Source organism: Mus caroli, unplaced genomic scaffold (assembly GCF_978045245.1).
Source record: "Mus caroli unplaced genomic scaffold, Mus_caroli_1 scaffold_6, whole genome shotgun sequence".
NCBI lineage: Eukaryota > Metazoa > Chordata > Mammalia > Rodentia > Muridae > Mus > Mus caroli.
The window spans coordinates 46656713-46678267 of NW_028227261.1; the positions used below are offsets into that span (position 1 = coordinate 46656713).

The 21555-nt window shown below is 40.2% G+C and overlaps 1 protein-coding gene across 5 annotated transcripts; it reads left to right on the forward strand.

Moving 5' to 3' along the window:
• The first annotated feature begins 53 nt into the window (after nucleotides 1–53).
• On the forward strand, nucleotides 54–19036 carry Btf3l4 (basic transcription factor 3 like 4). 5 transcript variants are annotated; one of them, XM_085839104.1, is made up of 7 exons: nucleotides 959–1099; nucleotides 2872–2894; nucleotides 4017–4083; nucleotides 8772–8885; nucleotides 15448–15649; nucleotides 16546–16605; nucleotides 17367–19036. In XM_085839104.1, exons 3-7 carry the CDS (start codon nucleotides 4030–4032, stop codon nucleotides 17411–17413), a joined length of 477 nt encoding a protein of 158 aa, XP_085695230.1. In that variant the 5' UTR covers nucleotides 959–1099; nucleotides 2872–2894; nucleotides 4017–4029; the 3' UTR covers nucleotides 17414–19036. The 5 variants fall into 5 exon arrangements, with proteins under 5 accessions (XP_085695231.1, XP_085695232.1, XP_021015736.1 ...); XM_085839105.1 differs by lacking the exons at nucleotides 959–1099; nucleotides 2872–2894 and adding an exon at nucleotides 54–142; XM_085839106.1 differs by lacking the exons at nucleotides 959–1099; nucleotides 2872–2894 and adding an exon at nucleotides 304–376.
• Nucleotides 19037–21555: the final 2519 nt, after the last annotated feature.

Sequence of the window (21555 nt, forward strand, 5' to 3'; positions counted from 1 at the left end):
GGATGTGGGCGGTGCCTCGAGGGTCCGCTTTGGAATGGAGTAAGTTTAAAGGTGCAGATCACGTAGAAGGATGGGGGAGTACATCTCGAGTTTGCTTTCCCTCAGTCCTTGATCTCCAGGCTTAGAGACAGTGCCGGATGAGGTGGGCCGAATTGGTGAGGGCTGGGGAAAGGTTCGGGAAAACCGTTGTTAATTACGTGTGACCTAGCCCCTCCCTCCAATGGACCACTACACTATTCAAAATGCAAATTATTATCTTTGAGATCAGCCTATCACAACAGAGGGCTTGGAATTTCCCGCCCCCTCGCACAAATTAAAAATACTGGACAACAGCATTTCATTGTTAGATTTCTGTTTGGGATTCCAAAGAGACCCGGTAAGCCCGTTTCGCTGTGCACGCGTCTGTGTCTTGCAGGCACGCACTTTGGAGAAGCGCTGGACCCACCCACACACACACACTCGCATCCGCACGACTTCCACTCAGGCATGATGCAACCAACTGACATAAGGTCCAAGAAAACCATGCTTGGGGCCTTTTATTGCACAACTGACGAGGTAGTCCGAGGGAACTGGGACATAAGTCACCTCAAGCACGTAAAGTGTAAAGCTTCTTTCCGTTAAGTCTGTTGCTTTTTGTCTTGGGTCGAGTTACTACCTAACAAGTCAACTGCCGACTTTCCCTCCTGATGAGAGTCCATTAGAGCTCAATGCTTAGTGAAGGACATCCAAAGTGTACAACCCGAACTAGACCCCACACCACCCTTCTGTTAAGACCAAGACAAAAGGTAAGCGCAGACACAATGGGACGCCGAGGGGACCTCCGCCTCCTCCAGGAAGCAGCGCGGCCCCCGTCCCCGGCCGCCAATCAGAATAGTGAGGTGCGCGAGGCATGCTGGGCTTTGTAGTCGGGAGGCAGGCGCGCGGTTGCCGTACCCATCCCCACCTCGCCTCCCTCCCGCGGTCGAGGCGGGGCCGTGCGTCACGTGGACCTCTCCCGCCGCCGCCGCCGCCACTGCCGCCGCGGTCTTTCTCTGTCTCAGCTGAGGCAGCCATCTTGCTCTTGCCGCGTGCTGGTGTTGGAGGACCCTCCCCGCTGCAGGTGAGACCCCCGGCGGGCCCGCCACCCCACGGCCTCCGGCCGCTGCGCACGGTCTCCCCCCGCCCTCCCCTCTCGACACCCGCCGTCCGCTCCGGCTGCCACTTCCGCCGTGGCGCGGCGAGTGGGGGCGGAGGCGGCCGGCCGGGCCTGTCGGTTACGGGCGGCGCAGCTGGGGGTCGGCACCTGAGGGAAGGTCCCCAGCACCACCGCCCGCTGTGGAGGAGCCGGGCCCGGGCTCGGGCCGCTCAGGTCCAGACCCAGGAGGGTAGAACCCTCCTCGTCCCATCACTCATTATTCACAACCACAGTGTCAGACGCTTTGAGCAGCAAATCTGTTGTCATCTCTTTTGCTCCTCCCAAACTGAGGTTAGCACCCGGCCACCAAGCTCTTGGGGCCGAACTAGGTTGCAGCGCTCTTCACTTTGTAATGGAAGTGTTTGTTTACAAGTCTCTCTTAATTTTGAGACAGTTACCTATCCTTATAACCTCTTCACACTGCCTGATGATTGATCACCAGGCACAGTGTTACACAGCTGGTGAATGGCGGTTTCAACTTCCGTTCCCACGTTCTTTCATTATACCTAATTAGTGGCCCTCTGGAAGAATGGTAACAATAGTTACCAACTACTGAGTGTCGTACCTGAACTTGATAATCTATGCTTTAGCCTTCAACTCAGTAAAGTATGTGATGGTATACGTTTTTTTAATGCGGGAGAAACACAAGTACAAAGAAGCTAAATACCTTTCCAAAGCCCTAAGTGGTAAAACCTCACATAAAAAGTCAGGGCTGAAAATTCAAATTATTTTTATCTTTGTGTAAACATGATTAAAGTACCTGGATGCTTATAATTTGGGCATCCAATAAATATTGATTCATCTCTGTATACTCTTTTCGGAAGTCCTTGAGAAAAGTGCAAAAAGGATTTGTGAATATTCCACTCAGTGATCATGTGGCCCTTGAAAGTCATTTCTCCCTTTGGGACACAGAGAGGAACTTTCCAGGCCTTCCAGGCAGCTAACAATTTTGTTTATAATTTATGCCCTGCTGCACTAACAGGTATCTGAAATGACCTCACACTTGAAACAAGAATGACAGGTACATTAAAGATATTAAGTAGGGATTAAACCAGGTGACCTTTTAGGTCTCAGGCTGAGTCTAAATATCTTTTCCTATTAGAATCCTACACAGCCCAATTTACTGTTGGACAAAAGGCCATATTTCTCCTTCCCCTGCTACTTTAAGCTTCTAGGTGCCCTAAAATTATGTCTTTTCCCTAAAATACTCCTTAGGAATAAGATTTCTTAATTCTGTTATACTGACCACCTGAAATGGAATTATTCTTTCATTTACACCATAAGAAAGAGTTAATTTGGGCTTTGCTTTTGCTTCAAATAAGTCTGGACTTTTTGTCTTATCTTTCCAACTGCCAACTCTTTTCTTTAGGAATGTTACCTAAAATGCAAAATAGTCACAAAGGGCTGGTCCTGTGCTTAATTTTAATATTCTCTCCTGACCTCCTTTTTGCAAGAAATTCCTTAAGTGCTGTGTTATTTCACTGTAGCTCTTTTATGGATGTTTGAATGCAAGGTTGAGGTTTCTATCAGCACATTTCAGTCTGCTGCACAGCTAAGATTGGCACACACCTAAAAGACTGTTTGGATTCTACACACAACTCCCATGCAAAAGCTTTTACCTGCTTGACCATTGTGATACAATGTTGAACAAAGGGAGAAGCCATAGATTCTAATTTTTGTTTGTGAAATGGATTCAGCCTTACAGCTGTGATATATACAGGTCAGTTCTTTACGTTCAGCTTCTGTACAGAATGGTTAGTAATTTACATGATCTTTGAGTCTTCTTTTTTTCTTCTTTCAAATGTAAAAAACAGGATCCTTATCATCTGAATGATGCAATTACAAAGTTAGAATTAGGGAAAAAAAAGAAGTTTAATAATAGCCTATTCCCTTATTCCCTCCTTCACATCTCAGTAATGATCTGTTAAGCCACAGAACAAGTCAAACAAGACTGTTAAATTAGCTTTTGTTTTTAGTGCTTGGTATGTTCTTTTCCAAAGCAGGAGTGTCACTGTCAAGACTAGAATTCATGATTTTAGAATGTCCTTAGAATCTTCAAAGGTCAAAATTTGCATAGCTCATTTTTTTGTCTTGCCCCACTAACTTAATGTAACCATGATACAAATGTAACAAGATACTATTTGATCTTTGTCAAATAGTACAGTGAGGCATTTTACCGCTGATGCAATAATATCTTGTTGAGTGTGACATTATCAGTGCAAGGTCTAGAATGAACTGGGGTGCTGCAGAATCAGTGAGTATTTGGAAATCTGGTAGCTTCCCACTATTAACACATCTGACCTTGAATAGAGGACGTGACTTGTTTGCTGACAGCCTGACAACTCCATTATTCAATTTCTTCTTTGCCTAGCCTTTTTTGTGTGTGCCATACTTATTCTTTAAAAGAAATACAGAGTGTGATTCCAGAGAAAATGATCTATTTGAAGGTTTTGCTAATAACATTTGGTAACTGTTCTCTGCTGTGAAAGTCTCTGCAAGAAAAAGCCTGCTTTCCTGAAGAGATTTCATAATTGGTTAGGTTTTTCTGAATGCCAGAGAGCTGAGTCATGTGTTAAAGAATGAATCTTTAAATAGGCAACTTTGAATCCCATTCATTTGCTATTTGTATATTTGACTCTCATGTGGTATTTAATTTTTTTTAAAAGTTGGTTTGTGGAGCTAGAACAAGTTACCACTATTTATTAAGAATAGAGACGGTATTGATATGACCTTGATGTTAGTGGATATTATATTAACTCAGTGAAGCAAAATTCTTGTTTGTATAAATGATTTTTTAACTTGGTAAAGCAGTGAATTTAACAAATCTGTTTTCCTCCCCTAGATTTAACAACAGCATGAATCAAGAAAAGTTAGCCAAACTTCAAGCTCAGGTCCGGATAGGGGGCAAGGTGAGTGTGGTGTAAAACAAACTAGTAGGAGAACATGTGATTGCCTGATAGTATCACTTCTGTGTACGGTGGTCCTTCAGTCCAGAATCTTTTCAGTGATTAAAACCAGACCACATTGCTGTGTGATGGGAATTTGTCTAGATCTAAAGCAGGTAACTAGAAGATGCTTCTCTCCGATGGTGCCATGAAAATGGACCCCTTAGTTTGAATCCTCAACTTTTTATTTTGTGTGTGTGTGTCTTTGTGTGTATAAATATATGTGGGCATTTGAGCATATGAAAGTGTACATGCATGTGGAGGCCCATGGGTGATGTGGGCTGGAGTTTTTCTCATTCATTCTCCATGTTATATATCAAGACAGAATCTCTTGCCAGCTGCTTCGTAGGGTTTCCTGTTTTCCATTTCCCACATGCAGGGATTGTTTTCCCTTTATTTGTGGTCCAAGGCTCAAGGAGAATACTGTATGTACCCTCATCTTTGCACACTGCAATATTTGCAAGAAGAGAAAGAACAATACTTACTTCATACATGGATCGATATGTAGAAAAGGCAGAGAGGACAATATATAACAGGTTTTATCCATGCTTTTAATTGATCATAACCACAGATCTTGAGCATAAACATAGAGGGAGAAGGGAAGAAGTGACTAGTACTTTTTTTTTTTTTTTAAGATTTACTTATTGTTATATGTAAGTACACTGTAGCTGTCTTCAGACACACCAGAAGAGGGTGTCAGATCTCATTACGGATGGTTGTGAGCCACCATGTGGTTGCTGGGATTTGAACTCAGGACCTTTGGAAGAGCAGTCAGTGCTCTTAACAGCTGAGCCATCTCACCAGCCCCACTAGTACTTTTTCTCTGATAAAGTTGGATGATGTCAGTTAATATTAACACAGGGATAGCCACAATGGTCACATTGTAGCACATGTTACAAAACATGTAGTTTTGTAACAACTAGGTAAGACCTGGAAGGGACTGATGACTCCATCACAATTACATTTATTTATCTATTTAGTGTGTGTGTATGTGCATTGATATGTATATATATACACGTGTATGCTTATGGACACATGGCATGTGTGTGGGTCATAAGTAAGCATTATATATCTTCTGTTGCTTAATACCATATATATATATATGTATATGTATGTATATATATATAAAATATGAATTATATATATATGTAATGTGTGCATGCACACACACACAGATCTGAGCACAGTTTGCAGGAGTCAGTTCTCTCCTTCCACCATGTGGGTTCTGGGGATTGAACTAAAGTTAACAGGCTTTAATTTGCTGAGCCATCTCACCAGTCCCACCTTTTTTTTTTTTGAGATGGTTTTTCACTGAACCTAAAGCTTGCTAATTTAGTTAGACTGGCTGGTGAGTGAACTTCTAAAATCCTCTGTCTCCACCTTTCAGCTTGGTTACAGGTGTACACTGCCGTCCTTAATTTTTATGTTGGTTGCCCATATTCAGTTCCTTAGGTTTGGCACAAGTACTTGATTTACTGAGTCATATCCTCAGTCCCATAATTATCTATTTTTAATGTAGTGGTTGGTACATGCATAAATTTATCTACTGTTAACTGAATACTTAGTTTGTACCAGGCATAGTAAATAATACCACGCCCGGCACGTTTCTTGCTTTTGACATTGACATAGCTCAGCATAGAAGAGAGTCATGCTCATAAGTACAATGAAGAATAGCAAGTATTGTAATGAAGAACAAAGTGTTTAATTTAGGAGAGTCATGCTGGGACTTAAAGGATAAATAAGAATCTAATCACTAGACCAGCAAATGAAAGAGCTAGTGAGAGCTAGGCTAAAATAGGGGGTATCACTTGCCTCTGTGCCTTCGCACATAGAGTGCTGAGAGAGATTAGAGCTTGACACTGCTAGCTTTAGTTTGGTATGGCTAGTTTAGAGTATACAATGGATAGAGAGAAAGTTAGCGATGAGGTGACCAGTCGTTTGGGCTCCATCATACTTTTTATATGCCATTCCAAGGAGCTCAGGATTTTATCCATACGCAGTGGACAACTTTTATTTATTTATTTTGTTTTTTCAAGACAGGGTTTCTCTGTGTAGCCCTGGCTGTCCTGGAACTCACTCTGTAGACCAGGCTGGTCTCGAACTCAGAAATCCGTCTGCCTCTGCCTCCCGAGTGCTGGGATTAAAGTGCCAGGACAGCCAGGGCTACACAGAGAAACCCTGTCTCGAAAAACCAAAAAAAAAAAAAAAAAAAAAAAAAAGGTGTGGGCCACCATGTTGTTGCTGGGAATTGAACTCAGGACCTTTGGAAGAACAGTCAGTGCTCTTAACCACTGAGCCATCTCTCCAGCCCCCACCCACATGGACAGGGTTTTGCAGGCTCTCTGAGTTTGAGGCCAGCTTCACCATTTTAGAACTGGTTGCAATGTGAAAAATGGGATGAAATGGGATCAAATAGAGAACAGTCTAGAAGCTGTTGCTTACAGCATGGTACACAAATTTAGGGGTTGGACTGACATAATTTAATGAAAGATGGGTGTGGGGAGATGAAGGGCATAGAGAAGAATTGAGGGTTTCCCAGGCTCTTATTTAATGTGGGACTGTGGTGTTAACCAAGTATAAAATCTAGAAGATAAGGAACTCGTATTTGTGGACTGTAAGATCTATAGACATGTTGAACTTTTTGGGTTTTGGGGGGAGTATAGGAGGGAACAGTCTCTAAAGTCCATGTTGCTCAGGAATTGATATGTTGACTAGACTGGCTTCAACCTTTTTTTTTTTTTTTTTTTTTTTTGAGTCAGTGTTTCTCTGTGTAACAGCTCTGGCTGTCCTGGACTCACTTTGTAGACCAGGTCGGCCTTGAACTCACTAAAATCTGCCTGCCTCTGCCTCCCAAGTGCTGGGATTAAAGGCGTACGCCACCACTGCCCGGCTTTAGCCTCAAACTTTTAAACAATCTTGCCTCTGCATTTTTGCATGCTGGGATTATAGGTAACTTAGTTGAAGTACTCTTTCTATAGAGTAGCTCTGCATGGTGGCACACCCTGTAATCACAGCACACTGAATTACAGACTGCCTCACTAGATAACAAGACGCTGTCTCAAAACAAAAATGTAGAGCAAGCAACTAAGCTAGCCCTGAGTTAGGAATGCTTCACAAGTAAATGCCCATCTCTGTGAAGAATGATCTGTTACAACTGAGTGTCAGCAGAGCCTTTGCAACCAGAGCTTTTTTCTCCCGCTGGGATTGCTAAGAGAGAACCCAGCTTTCTTCTGGAAGTCCCGGAGGACCTCTGCAGGAGCTATTAAGAGACAAAGACCCTGTTTGCTTTCGGTCACTCTTTCTTTCAGAAACTTAGGCTTTTGGTAGTATTTCAGCTCTGATGTTGGCTACATTTTTTTTTTTAAAACTGACCCAGAAAATTAATCCATTATTTTAAATATTTTTTAATGGAAAATGTATTTTTCTGAATATATTTTGTGTATGTGACTGTGCCTGCTGGTATCATCAGGGGCCAGAAGAGGGCATTGGGACCCTGAAGCTGGAGTTATGGGCAATTGTGGGTTTCCTGACTGGGTGCTAGGATTTGAAGAGTAACAAGTGCTCTTAACCACTGAGCAATATCTCCACTGCTGAGTTTCTAGTTATCAGTAGAGAAATTAACTTTTTCTGACTTAGTAAATGGTTATAATTCTTAACTTTAGGCCAAAATTCTGACTTATCATCATATATCACATCTAACCCATCAAGTTATTTCTGTCTCGTGACATTCTGACCATCCTCAGGCACTACCACAGCTCTCATCTCTCACCGCATTTGTGCACTAGCCCCTGACTGGTCTCATAGCCTCCAGGTCCAGTTTTCATGTAGCAACCTTAGATGGGAGTAAACAGGTCAAATGAACTGTCAGTAGCTTCCTGTTATAATGAGAGTAAGTGAGATTCTAATCTACACGGTGTGGCCCTTGTGTGCCTGTCTGATTTCATTTCCTTCTCCCTTCCTCTTTATTCATTCTGCTCTGGCCACATGGGCACCCCTCTCTGTCTAGAAGAGCAGTTTACAAGTTCCGTCTTGTTTGGTTCTGCTTGGATCTTTCCTTCCTGATCGTGGGTCTCATTTCTAGGAAGACAGTGCTTTGTTCTTTTACCATTTTGTTTTGTTTTGTTTGTTTCTTATCTTTACCCTGTTTGAAATGATCTATTTAAGTACTTGGTGACATTTTTTTAAATTATAATATAGGATTGTAAGTAAAATCTTGATGTTCTCATTTCTAGATTCTTAGACTCTGGAGAACTCAGTAATAGGAATTTAATTCTCAATATGTAGTAGTTCCTGAGATTTCAGACCATCCTTAGACTTTATTGGCAGGGGCTGTCAGGGATTCTATGAAAGTATACAATGCTAGAAAGTTGTTATTAAGCATACTAAATGGCCTTAGAGTTATACAGTCTGTTCAATTAACAAACAGGATTTTGAAACAGAATTTACTGGAATGATAAAATCTAGACATTAAAAAGGAGTAATAACTGACAACTGCCCTTTAGTTGTTGGCTGAATATCTCAACTCTGTGGTCTTGTTAATCACTGCTATTTGGTTAGTTTTCTCCATGTGAAGTTTAGATTGTGGCCAGGAGGATGTGGTTGCTGTAGCCAGTTGTTATGCTTAGTAACACCTCTGTCTGATTATTTTCCAGGGTACAGCTCGCAGGAAGAAGAAGGTGGTACATAGGACAGCTACTGCTGATGACAAAAAGCTTCAGAGTTCACTAAAGAAACTGGCTGTGAACAATATAGCTGGTATTGAAGAGGTATGAACACTTGGAAACCCAGATCATAGAGAACTAGCACACGCACAGGTCTTCTGACTTTTCACATTAATTCCTGGCTTGGAAGACTAGTGCTTCATGTACATGTCTTTGAAAGAATGTAGTGGTTGAGTTTACTTAGGGTGAAATTACTTTAGTAGGCAGTTAGGGCATTTCTTCACACTCTCAGGCTTAAGTATTTGCCTGCATGACAGTTATGAAACTGCTCTTGAACTTCAGTATAAAGTAAGATTTCTTTTTCTGTTTGCTTTGTTTCTATGGGCCACTCTGTATGCTGGACTGGCCTCTGACTTGTGATCTTGCCTCCTTAGTGTTGGTATTTAACAGAGTATGTGGCCTGGTGCCTAGCAAGCTCTTATTTCTAATGATGTAGAAGTAAAGCCCAATTTTTTTTTCAAGTGAGACTTTTATTTTTACCATAAATTCATCTTTCTGTATTAGTCTTTCTGTACTATAAAGTCTCTATTATGTCATCCAAAAACATCTAGCAGTAGTTTTCTGTGGACTTGATTCCCTCCCTGTCTTTATTCCTTATTTTTATTATTTATTTTGGTATCTTCAAGACAGTGTCTCACTATGTAGCCCTGGCTGTCCTAGAAGTCACTCTGTAGCCCAGGCTGGCCTCCCAAGTGCTGGGGTTAAAGGCATGCTTTATTTGTAAGCCATTGTCTCACTGGATAGTTGCCTGTCCCTCTCCAGTGCATTCAGCTGGTTGGATATACTACTCTTTCCAAAAGATAACGTTTAAAAGTCTATTGTTTTCTCATTGCTATGACAAAATACTTGACCAAAGTGTCTTGAAGGAAGGGTTTATTTGGCTCCTGGTTTGAGAGTGCAGTCCATCATGGTGGGGAAGGCCTAGGTAGGATCATGAGGCCCAGGCCATATTGACTGGGTCTCGCTGTAGCTTTGGCTGGCCTGGAACTTACTATGTAGACCAGGCTAGTCTTGAACTCAGAGATCTCCCTACCTCTGCTTCCAGAATGCTGGATTTAAGGCATGTAATATCCCACCTGGCTATCACTGAGGTTCTAATAATATGATGATCCCAAAGACAAGGCATGACGTGGCAGAGTGCTCCACATGCATGAACATGCAAATGACCCAATTAGCTTCCTTTAAATCTACCTTCACGATCAGTATTGATAAAATCATAGAAAATGTACAACATATGTACTTTCTCCTTTCTGCTTGAGGTGACAGCATTCTTAGATAAAAATTAGGCTGTAATTTGCATAACTAATTTCAAGTTTTTTCTGAGCTGTTGAAAGCTTTTATATATTGTCCTTTAAAATATGTATTTATTCATGATGGAGAGCTGGTGATGTGTGGAGATGAAAGGAAATTTTTTGAAAGTTGGTAATTGTCTACTATGTGGGTCCTAGGAGTCTTACTCAGGTCACTAGACTTGGCAGCAAGCACCTTTAGCTGATGAGCTATCTTACTGGCTCCAGAGCTTTTATAATTTGCATTGACCTAAAATTTCAGAGAAGCTGGGTGTGGTGACACATGCCTTTAATCTCAACACTTGGTGGGGTAGGGGAGAGCAGAGACAAGTAGATCCCTGACTTTGAGGCTTGCCTGGTCTTTAGAGTTAGTCCCAAGGCAGCAGGGACTACACAGAGAAATCCTATCTTGAAAAAAAAAAAAAAAAAACAATCAGGTAGTCTCAGTCATGGATATATTAGAGAGAAAAGACACCCTGGGGCTGGAGAGATGGCTCAGTGGGTAAGAGCACCCGACTGCTCTTCCGAAGGTCCGGAGTTCAAATCCCAGCAACCACATGGTGGCTCACAACCATCCGTAACGAGATCTGACTCCCTCTGGAGTGTCTGAAGACAGCTACAGTGTACTTACATACATATAAATAAATAAATCTTTAAAAAAAAAAATTAATAAGACACCCTGAAACCTAATTTTAACTTATTTTGGATGATATAGCTCAGTGATAAAGTACTTGCCTTGCGTTTAATCTTAAAAACACTATAAATATTTATTACCCTGAGTAAAAGCCACAACATATAGTAAGTTACAACAGACAGTAATAATACCAAAGTTAACATAACTGAAATGTTTACGAAGTTTTAGCTCTACTCCTTTTTCTTTCTTTTTTTTTTTTTTTTTTTTTTTGGTTTTTCGAGACAGGGTTTCTCTGTGTAGCCCTGGCTGTCCTGGAACTCACTCTGTAGACCAGGCTGGCCTCAAACTCAGAAATCCACCTGCCTCTGCCTCCCAAGTGCTGGGATTAAAGGCATGCGCCACCACCGCTCGGCTCTACTCCTTTTTCTATCTTCAACCCATTCATAGATCCAGCCTCATCCCTAGTGATATTTTGGAGCAGATAGTTCTTTTGTCAGTTCTCTAGTGCTCCGTAGGATGTTTCGAGGTATCCCAGGCCTCTGTCCACTAATTGTTACCCCCAACACTGTAGTGGTAACAGTCAAAAATGTCCCTGAGATGGCTGTCTTGGTCCACCCCTGTGATCCCTTTGGAGTTTGCACTCTAGTTCAAGTTCATACCAGCTTTGACTGAATGGAAAGACCCTGTCTCAAAAACAGTCACTGCCACAATTAAAAAAAAAATTCTAAATATTGTGAGATGGTTCTTTGAAGGAAAGAATTACCTTTGACTGAGAAACATTTGTATAGAGAAATAAAAAGTATATTTCTCTTGTAGTATAGATTAATGTGTGTGTGTGTGTGTTATTTTATGTAAATTAGTGTTTTGCCTACATGTGTGTCTGTTAGAGCCCCTGGAACTGGAGTTACATGCAGTTATGAGCTGCCATGTGAGTGCTAGGAATTGAAGGTAGGTCCTCTGGAAAAGTAGCCAGTGCTCTTAACCACTTAGCTATCTTTCCAGCCCCAATATTTTTGAGAACATTTATTCATTTTTATTTTACATGTGTGCATGTTTTGTCTGCAGCATTTGTGTTCACTACGTGCATGCCAGGTGCCCAGAGAGGTCATAAGAGAGGGCATTAAATCCACCAAAACTCGAGATATGGGTGGTTGTGAGCCACAGTGTGGGTACGGGAAACTGAACCCAGGTCTTCTGGTAGAGTAACAAGTGCTCTTAACCATTGAGCCATTTCTCCAGCCCATGTTTTGTTTTGTGAGATAAGGTCTCAGTATGTAGCCCAGGTTAGCCTTAATCTTTCGGTAGTCTTTTCTGCCTCAGCCTCCTCAGCTGGGATTATAAGTTTAGGCACCTCATCCCGCTTTGTGGTGTTGACATTATCCATGTAGTATCTCTAAGGATATGTATTTCTAAATCTTGTTTTTGTACAAATTCAGAAGAATTTATAGCTGTTTGTCCTACACCTTAGCCTCCAGAGTCCTGTGTATGTATGTTATGTGTACATGTGTGTGGAGGTGCATGCATGTATGCATGCTTTCTATCATTTTCTGCCTTATTCCTTGGAAACAGGATATCTTACTGAATCTGGAGCTAGGCTGGCAGCCAGCAAGCCCATGCAATCCTCATGCCTCTCTCTTTCCCCCAAGTGTTAGGGCTATAGAGAGCAGTGTAGTTATTCCCTGGTTTCTCTATGGGTTTGGGGGATTTGAACTCAGGTCTTGATGCTTGCACAGTAAGTGATTGTACTCACCTAGCCATCTTTCCAGCTCCCATGATCCTTCAAATTGCAATTTATTAAAATAAATGTTTCATAATGAAATAAGGACACAGTAATTTTTCTTTTGGAGGTATTGGAAATTCAACACTCTATTACTGAGCTACATCTTCAGCTCTAGTTAGTAATTGTTAAACTACTGATACTGATAATGCTGTGCTTTGTGTGGCCATGGTTCTGTTGCAACTGAAATTGTCACACTGAAGAGCTTAATGGCAGTCAACACTTATTGCATGTCTACTGAATACTAACCATTTTGCCAGAGGTGGTACAGAAAGTATTACTCATAACCTCTGTCATTTCTAAGTTACAGCCATGTGGGAAACTAATTAGACAGCTAGCCATATTAATATGTTACTCCATTTCAGCTTCATAGCCTCTGATGAACTACTAGTTACAAATCAGAGAGCTGATGCTTGCAGTTTCACCAGCCCCTGGTATCATACCTAACAAGGATTGGAATTCTAGATTTGAACTAAGGAATGTTAAAAACCAGAGTTGATACTATGTTGAGGTAGCTGGCTTTTGATCTTTTCAGTTGTACTTTGTTTTTAGCCTTTTCCTCTTCTCTTGTATCTTCCACATTATTTCCCCACCCCCAAACAGCTAATGCCCTCAAATAAACCTGTCCTATGGCCTGGAAGAGAAGAAAGAAAGAAAGAAAGAAAGAAAGAAAGAAAGAAAGAAAGAAAGAAAGAAAGAAAGAAAGAAAGAAAGAAAGAAAGAAAATTCATAAATGTATTGGATTTGATCCTATGTTGGCTTCTTTGTAGCCAGTGAGATATATATTCTCCACATGTTTTTCTTTCCCGTTTGACCTATATTCTGACACAAGTAATTGTCAAGCTTGCATAGAATTGGATTTTTATAAATAAATAAATGGAGCCGGGCGTGGTGGCGCACGCCTTTAATCCCAGCACTCGGGAGGCAGAGGCAGGTGGATTTCTGAGTTCGAGGCCAGCCTGGTCTACAAAGTGAGTTCCAGGACAGCCGGGGCTACACAGAGAAACCCCGTCTCGAAAAACCAAAAAAAAAAAAAAAGAAGAAGAAGAAGAAGATGGCCTAGTAGCCAGGAAACCAAACAATAAGTTGAGAGACTCTAGTTCATCTCAAGTACTTATTTCATACTTGGTTCACACTTAGCCAGCTGTTTGTCTTTGGGTTTAACCAACAACACTGTCCTGTATTTCTTCTCTAGCATAAAGAACAATATAGATTTCAAATCAATTATGACTTCAATGTTTATAAGTCAAGAATGTCTCAAATTAGCTGGGCAGTGGTAGCGCACGCCTTTAATCCCAGCACTTGGGAGGCAGAGGCAGGCGGATATCTGTGTTCGAGGCCAGCCTGGTCTACAGAGTGAGTTCCAGGACAGCCAGGGCTATACAGAGAAACCCTCTCTCAGAAAAACAAACAAAGAAACAAAAAACAACAAAAAAGAAAAATGGGAAAGAAGGAAGAAAGGCAGGCAGGCAGGCAGGCTGGCTGGCTATTGCTGAAACTTGGAGTTCATTTCTCCCCCTCCCTCCCTGTTACCCCCTCTGAAAAAGAGAAGCCACTTCCCACTGTCACTGAGAGCACAAGGACAAGGACAGTTCTGTACCTTTAAGTAGTTAAGTGTTAACACTCCTGACCTTTTATATAATAAGCCGATAGCACCAAGGTGACTTTTAGAGTGGAATCAACTTCATGATGGAATGACATTGTTTACACATTTAACTTGTGTAAATGGGATCATACCAACCCATAACAAAAGATGCAGAAAGGAAATACAGAAAGGGAGAAATAGCAATTTAAATAGCATGTATTCACTCCTCTGTTTCTGTAAACCCCAAGCCAGTGGACTAAATTAATCTCTGTTAAAGAACTCCCAATTATTAACAAAACATGTTCTGGTGGGTAAGTGTGTAGGAGAGCTTTGTTTGCAGAAATTAATGAATGTGGCTGAGAAGAAATATTTAAGAATTGGAGAAAACTGTCAGGCCTGTTGGTACAAATCTATAGTCCCATATACTTAGAAACCTGAGGAAGGAGAAATAATAATAAAGACCAGCCTGAAGCCGAGTGGTGGTGGCGCACGCCTTTAATCCCAGCACTTGGGAAGCAGAGGCAGGCAGATTTCTGAGTTCAGGGCCAGCCTGGTCTACAGAGTGAGTTCCAGGACAGCCAGGGCTACACAGAGAAACCCTCTCTCAGAAAAACAAACAAACAAAAAACAACAAAAAAGAAAAATGGGAAAGAAGGAAGAAAGGCAGGCTAGCTGGCTGGCTATTAAACCTCCCGGGATTCCTGTACATATGTGGTGCATATGTACACATTTAAAACAAAACAAAGCAAAAACATTACGACATATACCTTTATTCCCAGCACTCAGAGGCAAGCAGAGTTCTAAGCCAGGCAAAGATTCATTGCGAGACTATCTTAGACAAAAACAAACAAGAATAACAGTAAAAACTAGGTTGAAATTTTGGTATATTTACTGAGCATTCAAAGAAGTAAAATGCTTGGCTAATTAGATTTCTGTGTCATCTATGTGGGTTTCTCAGTGGTTATTTTTACTTCATACTTTTCCCGCCTTCCACTCTGTCTTCTAAGTAAGTGGTAATTGCACTGATTTTGTTTGAGTAACTAATTAAGAAGTTGGTTCATGAATGTAGTTCTACTTAAGAAAAAAGAAGTGGCCATGAACTTCCTCCACCTGAGGCCTGAGTGACTATTTCATAACCTCTCCAATAATCTGTACTAGCCAGCACCATTGTAATCCATTATGAGACTCTTTCTCTGCCATATTTACTGCTGAGATAATCAGTACTATATAGGATTGCTACTATGTAAGATAATACTGCTTTTTAAAAGATATTTGTAGTTGAGTCTAGCATGTGAAATACATTGTTTTCTGTGCCCATTCAGGTGAACATGATTAAAGACGATGGTACAGTTATTCATTTCAACAATCCCAAAGTCCAAGCTTCCCTCTCCGCTAACACCTTTGCAATTACTGGTCATGCAGAAGCCAAACCAATCACAGAAATGCTTCCTGGAATATTAAGTCAGCTTGGTGCTGACAGCTTAACGAGCCTTAGAAAGTTAGCTGAACAGTTCCCACGGCAAGGTATGTATTTCAATTTAGTATTTTTCCCTTCTTCCCTGCTGTCACTAAAAAAAACCTAGTAATGTTAAAAGCACCCCATCTGGAACTAGGGCCTAGCTCAGTTGACAGTCCTAACCTTGTTTGCATGGCATTCTGGTTCAGTCCCCAGCAGTGCTAGGTATGTTGGCACACACTTGTATTTCCAGCACAAGTTCAGGGTTATCCTCAGCTGTATAGGGAAATTGGAGTTAGCCTGTCCCAGAGACTGTTTCAGAAACAAACAACAAAAGGTGTTTTACTTAAATTGAGAGGATTTTCCTCAGTAGGTAATTCTTTTACTTTTTATAATGCCATTTGTGTGTTTCATAAAACTTGTAGTTTTCTTTTTTAATTAATGAAGTGTGTCATAGAATATTCAGATACAGTATTATCAATTGCTACTAAGATCATAAGTAATGATAATCATCAATTCTGAAATTTCAGATTAGTTTTTATTTCATACATGTCTTGTTGCCTCTAATTATAAAAGAGCCTTGTATTTAAGCAGTCATATGGTCATACTGCATAGCTAGGTACTTAGATCAAAATAAGTGGTAAATAAGTCTCATATTTTTTTTTAGTTGGAGATTAATAAAGGATACAAAGGAGGAGGCCTTTGTTCAGGCCTGTCAAAATCTACATTTTGTAACTTTAACCTTTACTGCACATTGGAATTACCAGCTGTTCTGTATATATTTAATTCACGTTAAACTTTTATTGTTTTTAGTGTTACTTAAGCAAAAAAAAAAAAGAAGTAAATTTTAGATTGTCTGAATTCAACAGCCACATGAGATTTAGACAAAGAGAAGAGAAGTCTTGGAGGTGTTGTGTGAAGCTCTTTGTTCTCAGTGACTAATGTTCAAATGAACTTTTTGTAGTATTGGATAGTAAAGCGCCCAAGCCAGAAGACATCGATGAAGAGGATGATGATGTTCCAGGTAAAGGACGTCTGTCTCAGGCCAGGGACCCACATAGTAGAAGGGGAGAACCAGCAACACAAGTTGTCTTCTGACCTACACCTGCACATGCACACATACACACACAAACGCAACACACACAGAATAATACAGTGTAAGTTTTAGAGGTCACAAAGAACAGGGAATCCAACTGAGATCCCCATGATAGGATATACATGAATACAGAAGTCCCTTCCTCATTCAGAACTTAGGATCACAAAATATTCCACAAAGCTCTGTTGCCTGCATATATTAAATTGAAATCACTATGATTATCAATATACATTGTTATTGCTGAAAATTTTTGTTGAGGGGCTGGAGAAATGACTCAGCAATTAAGAGCACTGGCTTCTTTTCCTGAGGACTTGGATTCAGTTTCCAGCATTCATATGAAAGCCCACAACCTTCTGTAAAACCAATTCCAGGGGATCCCACACCCTCTTTTGGTCTCGAGAACTGCATGCTCGTGGCACACAGACATACATTTTGGCACAACACCTATACAAATAAAATAATAAAATAAATTTTTAAAATTGTTGGCATTATAACTGACAAAATATTATTTACCTTAGTTATTTTTGCATACAATTTTAAAAGCCATTTCCTTAAGATTGCTGTTTTATAAAAGTCATTATTACTAAAATGCACTATTTTTTTTAATCTTTTCTGCTTTTTGACTAATTCTAGTTGCATCTATTTTGACTCATTTGTATTTTACTTATTTTTTTCTTTCTCTTTGTCAGATCTTGTAGAAAATTTTGATGAAGCATCGAAAAATGAAGCTAACTAAAATCCTCTGGGTTTTGGAAGCTGGCATGGACTAGATTTAACAATCAGCTCTGTTGTTCCAAAGTTTTACAGACATGGAGAACACACCTGTTATTAGTTCAGTAATATAAATATTTTGTATATTAATGATGCTGCCTGCTCAGCAGTTCTCGGTCATTTGATTTTGCATTTTGCACTTCTTCCCAGGATCTATCTTCCCAGGATCTGTTCTTTTGGTCAAAATATGAAGTATTGGTACAGTTTGAGGGTGGTTTTTGGTTTTTTGGGGGGTGGAACTTTTGGTGTGTATGTATATGTATGTGTGTGGGTATGTGTGTACACAGTGGACAGCAGATTTGATAACAGTTATATCTATCCTATTCCTTCCCCCAATAGAAATAAAGCAAATCTTTACATTTGTTACTTTTTTTTTTCCTAACAAATACTGCACATAATTGATGAAAAGTGAGTACCTCTGATTGCAGAGCTGAGGCGAGTCCTTCTGTTAGAAGCTTGGTGTTAGTTTGTTGAATTAACTTTAATATTTTTATACATTTCTCTGGATTGAAAATGTCCTGAACTATTTTGCCACCAGATTGCTGCCAGAGTCACAAGATGGGCCCCTTTGGTGTGGCTACCTTAGACTCATTAATCAGACCCATACAATGTCCTTTTTTAGCTTTCTTCCTGGTGCCCTGCCTCCCACAAACTGGTCAGCCTTTGACTCTTCTCTTCTGCCTAGCTTGAGACAGAAGTTCTCCATATAGAATTGAGAGAGTGCCTAATTCCTCTTTTTGTTCCTCACCTCGAGGAACAATGCCAGCAATGTTTTATTTCTTTCACATTTATAGTTGGTAGAGTTCAAACTGGAATAGCTAGCATGTGCTTGCTAAATAACTTTATACTCAGCTTATCCTGTTTCCTAGGTGTTCTTGGTAGCAGGTGCAGGGTGCCTCTCTTTCAGCAAAGTTGAACCTGGGAGTGTCCTTTTGAATGAAAAGAACATGTAGGCCATATTATCTCCTAGCATAAATAGGCATTCTCTGAAATGGTACTGGCTGCAGGAGAGTTTCTTCAGGCAGTTTCCTATTCTTGGCCTTGACCTTACCTCTGAGTAGATCTAATTGATTGTAGCTGCTCTTAACCCCCTCCTGCATGCTTAGGATAGTGCTTCGGGGGAACAGTGGTAAACACAGTATTTAATTGCTTACCTTCTTTCTGAGAACTTGGAGGTAAGTTATATTCATTCACTCAGGTTTTCTTCTTGCTGTTCTGATAAAAGCTTGTGTTTTGACATATCAGCATTTATTATAGCCAATATTTTAGGATAAGATTTAAAGAATCTGTTGTTTTCTGGCCCATCACCAAACTAACTGCAGCTTAACCTTGCAGCATGCCAACTTTTGTTTCAAGCTAGATATCTTTCCTTGATATTTAAGATGCAAGACCAACAGCATATTGAGAGATTTACAGACATGAAGGCAAATCTCCTGTGTTCTTTTTCATCCAAACATTTTCAATTTATTTTATAAATTTGTTGATTTTTTTTTCCTGTTATGTTTTATATATATGGACGTAACAAATAACAGTAATAAAATAACAGTACAAAAGAGGAGATATTTCCTCTAGTGCTTCTGTTAATTGTTGTCTTTTCTATTTCTCCTCTATTCTCCATACTAAATTAATTCTCATGTGGGCATTGTTTAAAATAATCTCATCCATTGTAATAAAATAACAGTACAAAAGAGGAGATATTTCCTTTAGTGCTTCTGTTAATTGTTGTCTTTTCTATTTCTCCTCTATTCTCCATACTAAATTAATTCTCATGTGGGCATTGTTTAAAATAATCTCATCCATTGTTAGGTCAATATCTGTAGCTGGTCTACTTACTCCAGAATTTAGTCGTTCCTTTGCCTGTCCAAAGGCACATATTGTGAAGCAGAGAGCAGTGGGCAATGTTGTAGATGAAAAGAGAGAGTATATCTAGATGTGAGAAAATTTGTGTTCTGGTCCAGACTCGGGCATTATGTTGCCGTGTCCACCCACATCACCCAGTAAAGTCCATCATCAATCCATTAAGAGACTTCTGAGTGTAAGCTTTGTTCTGCTCTCGAAGTTCAGAAGCTCACCTGGGAATTCTCAAGAAGGGATTTTGTCATCTATTCAAGGATGTTATTTTTATCAGTACTAATAAACTTTATATACATATACCCCTTTGCATTTTGATCACATTTTAGTTTCTGAAAGTAATTCTGGTCATTATCTCCTTTTATCCTGCTGTCAGCAGCTCTCTATTCTGGTCTTCCTTTTGTATAAAGGATTTAAGGAGAGGTGACTCGGTGAATTAAGGGTGCACTGCCCTTGTAGAAGACCTGAGCTTAGTCCCAACACCAATGTCAGGTGGCTTAAACTGCCTGCAACTCAAGCACCAGGCATTTGACATACTCTGCTGGCTTCCTTGGTAACTTCACATACTTTACAATAAAATTAAAAGAAGCAATATTCTTTTTTGTCTCATTTCTATACTTTCCTTTTTCTGAACAAAAATATTTTGAAATGCTCAACAAAGAATTATGTTTTCAAGGTGGGTAGGCATAGAATAAAGGTAAAAACATAGGTGAAACTTTAGTAAATTATATGGATCTTGGCATAAACATGAATTAAATGGTTACATTTCTAAATTGTGTGTGTGTATGTGTGTAGTTGTTAAATATATGCTTTGGGTTTGGTTTGGTTTGGTTTTTTTGTGTGGTTTTTCGAGACAGGGTTTCTCTGTATAGCCCTGGCTGTCCTGGAACTCACTTTGTAGACCAGGCTGGCCTCGAACTCAGAAATCTGTCTGCCTCTGCCTCCGAAGTGCTAGGATTAAAGGTGTGTGCCACCATGCCCAGTGCCTTGGCTGTTCTGTAATTCACTCTGTAGACCAGGCTGGCATCAAACTCAAGAGATGTGCCTGCCTCTGCCTCCTGAGCACTGTCATTAAAGGTGCGTGCCACCACTACCTGGCTTAAATACATGCTTTCTAAATAAAAGCTAGATAAGAGTTTCCTAGGGATATTGGCCTTAAATTTTAAGAATAATTCAAGGAAATAAAGAAAAGGAGCTTCAAGGCCAGTCTGGCCTACAGAGTGAATTCCAAGATAGCCAGGGCTACACAGAGAAACCCTGTCTCAAAACAAAAAAAAAAACAAAAAAAAACAAAAAAAAGAGAGAGAGAGAAAGGGGGAAACAGTACAGACTGCAGAAATTGGTGTGCAGTCTGCTGTGTTTTGTTTTTGGTTTGCACTGTGTAGTCCTGTTTGGTCTGGAAGTCAGTTTGTAACTAGACTGGCTTTAAATTCAGAGATGTACCTCCTGAGTGCTGGAACTAAAGGCATACACCACCACACCTGATTAAGTGTGTAGTCTTTTTGGTCTTTTGAGACAGGGTTTCTCTGTGTAGCCCTGGCTGTCCTGGAACTCACTCTTAGACTAGGCTGGCCTCAAACTCAGAAATCCACCTGCCTCTGCCTCCCAAGTACTGGGATTAAAGGCGTGTGTCACTACTGCCTGGCATGTGTAGTCTTTTTATGACTAGTATTTTTTTTTAAGTATCTCATTTATCTATTTGGGGACACTCAAAATAGTTGGACCTTTATATTTATTTATTTTATTATATTTTTCCTATCAGATGACAGTTAAAGAAGCAAGCACCTTAACTTATTGTTAAGTAATGAGAGCTTATAGGATTCCATTAAATTCATTCCAAGAAGCCAGACTAAAAAAAAAAACTGTATATGGGACATACCTGATTGTTTTAATTCAGTGTTTAACTCCAAGTATGCTGTGTCCCCATAAAATTACATCACAACAAGAGATATGGTAGAACAGGGAAAGACAGATTTAAAGATAACCTTTCACAGAGATGCTGTAGTGGACAACTCCAAGAGCCATGGTTCATGTTGCTATATTCGGAGGGTACCATTTTTGAACTAGAGTATGAATTATACCCTGTTCATAGTGATCTCTAAGTGATGTTTCCTCTGTAATTTTTAAGATTTAAGCAGATGTCTTAGAATCTGCCTGAGTGAGGTAAAGATGGATGATTGATGTGTATTATCTTCCAAACCATGGCAGAAAGTTATTTCCTAGGCTGTTAATTAGGCAGAACAAGGTTCTACTCTA

Bases quoted from the DNA above. Each gene is read 5' to 3' on its own strand.
- Btf3l4 (XM_085839105.1), top strand. The intron at 15,650-16,545 runs GTATGTATTTCA...AACTTTTTGTAG, and splicing joins TGAACAGTTCCCACGGCAAG to TATTGGATAGTAAAGCGCCC. The intron at 16,606-17,366 runs GTAAAGGACGTC...TCTCTTTGTCAG, and splicing joins AGAGGATGATGATGTTCCAG to ATCTTGTAGAAAATTTTGAT.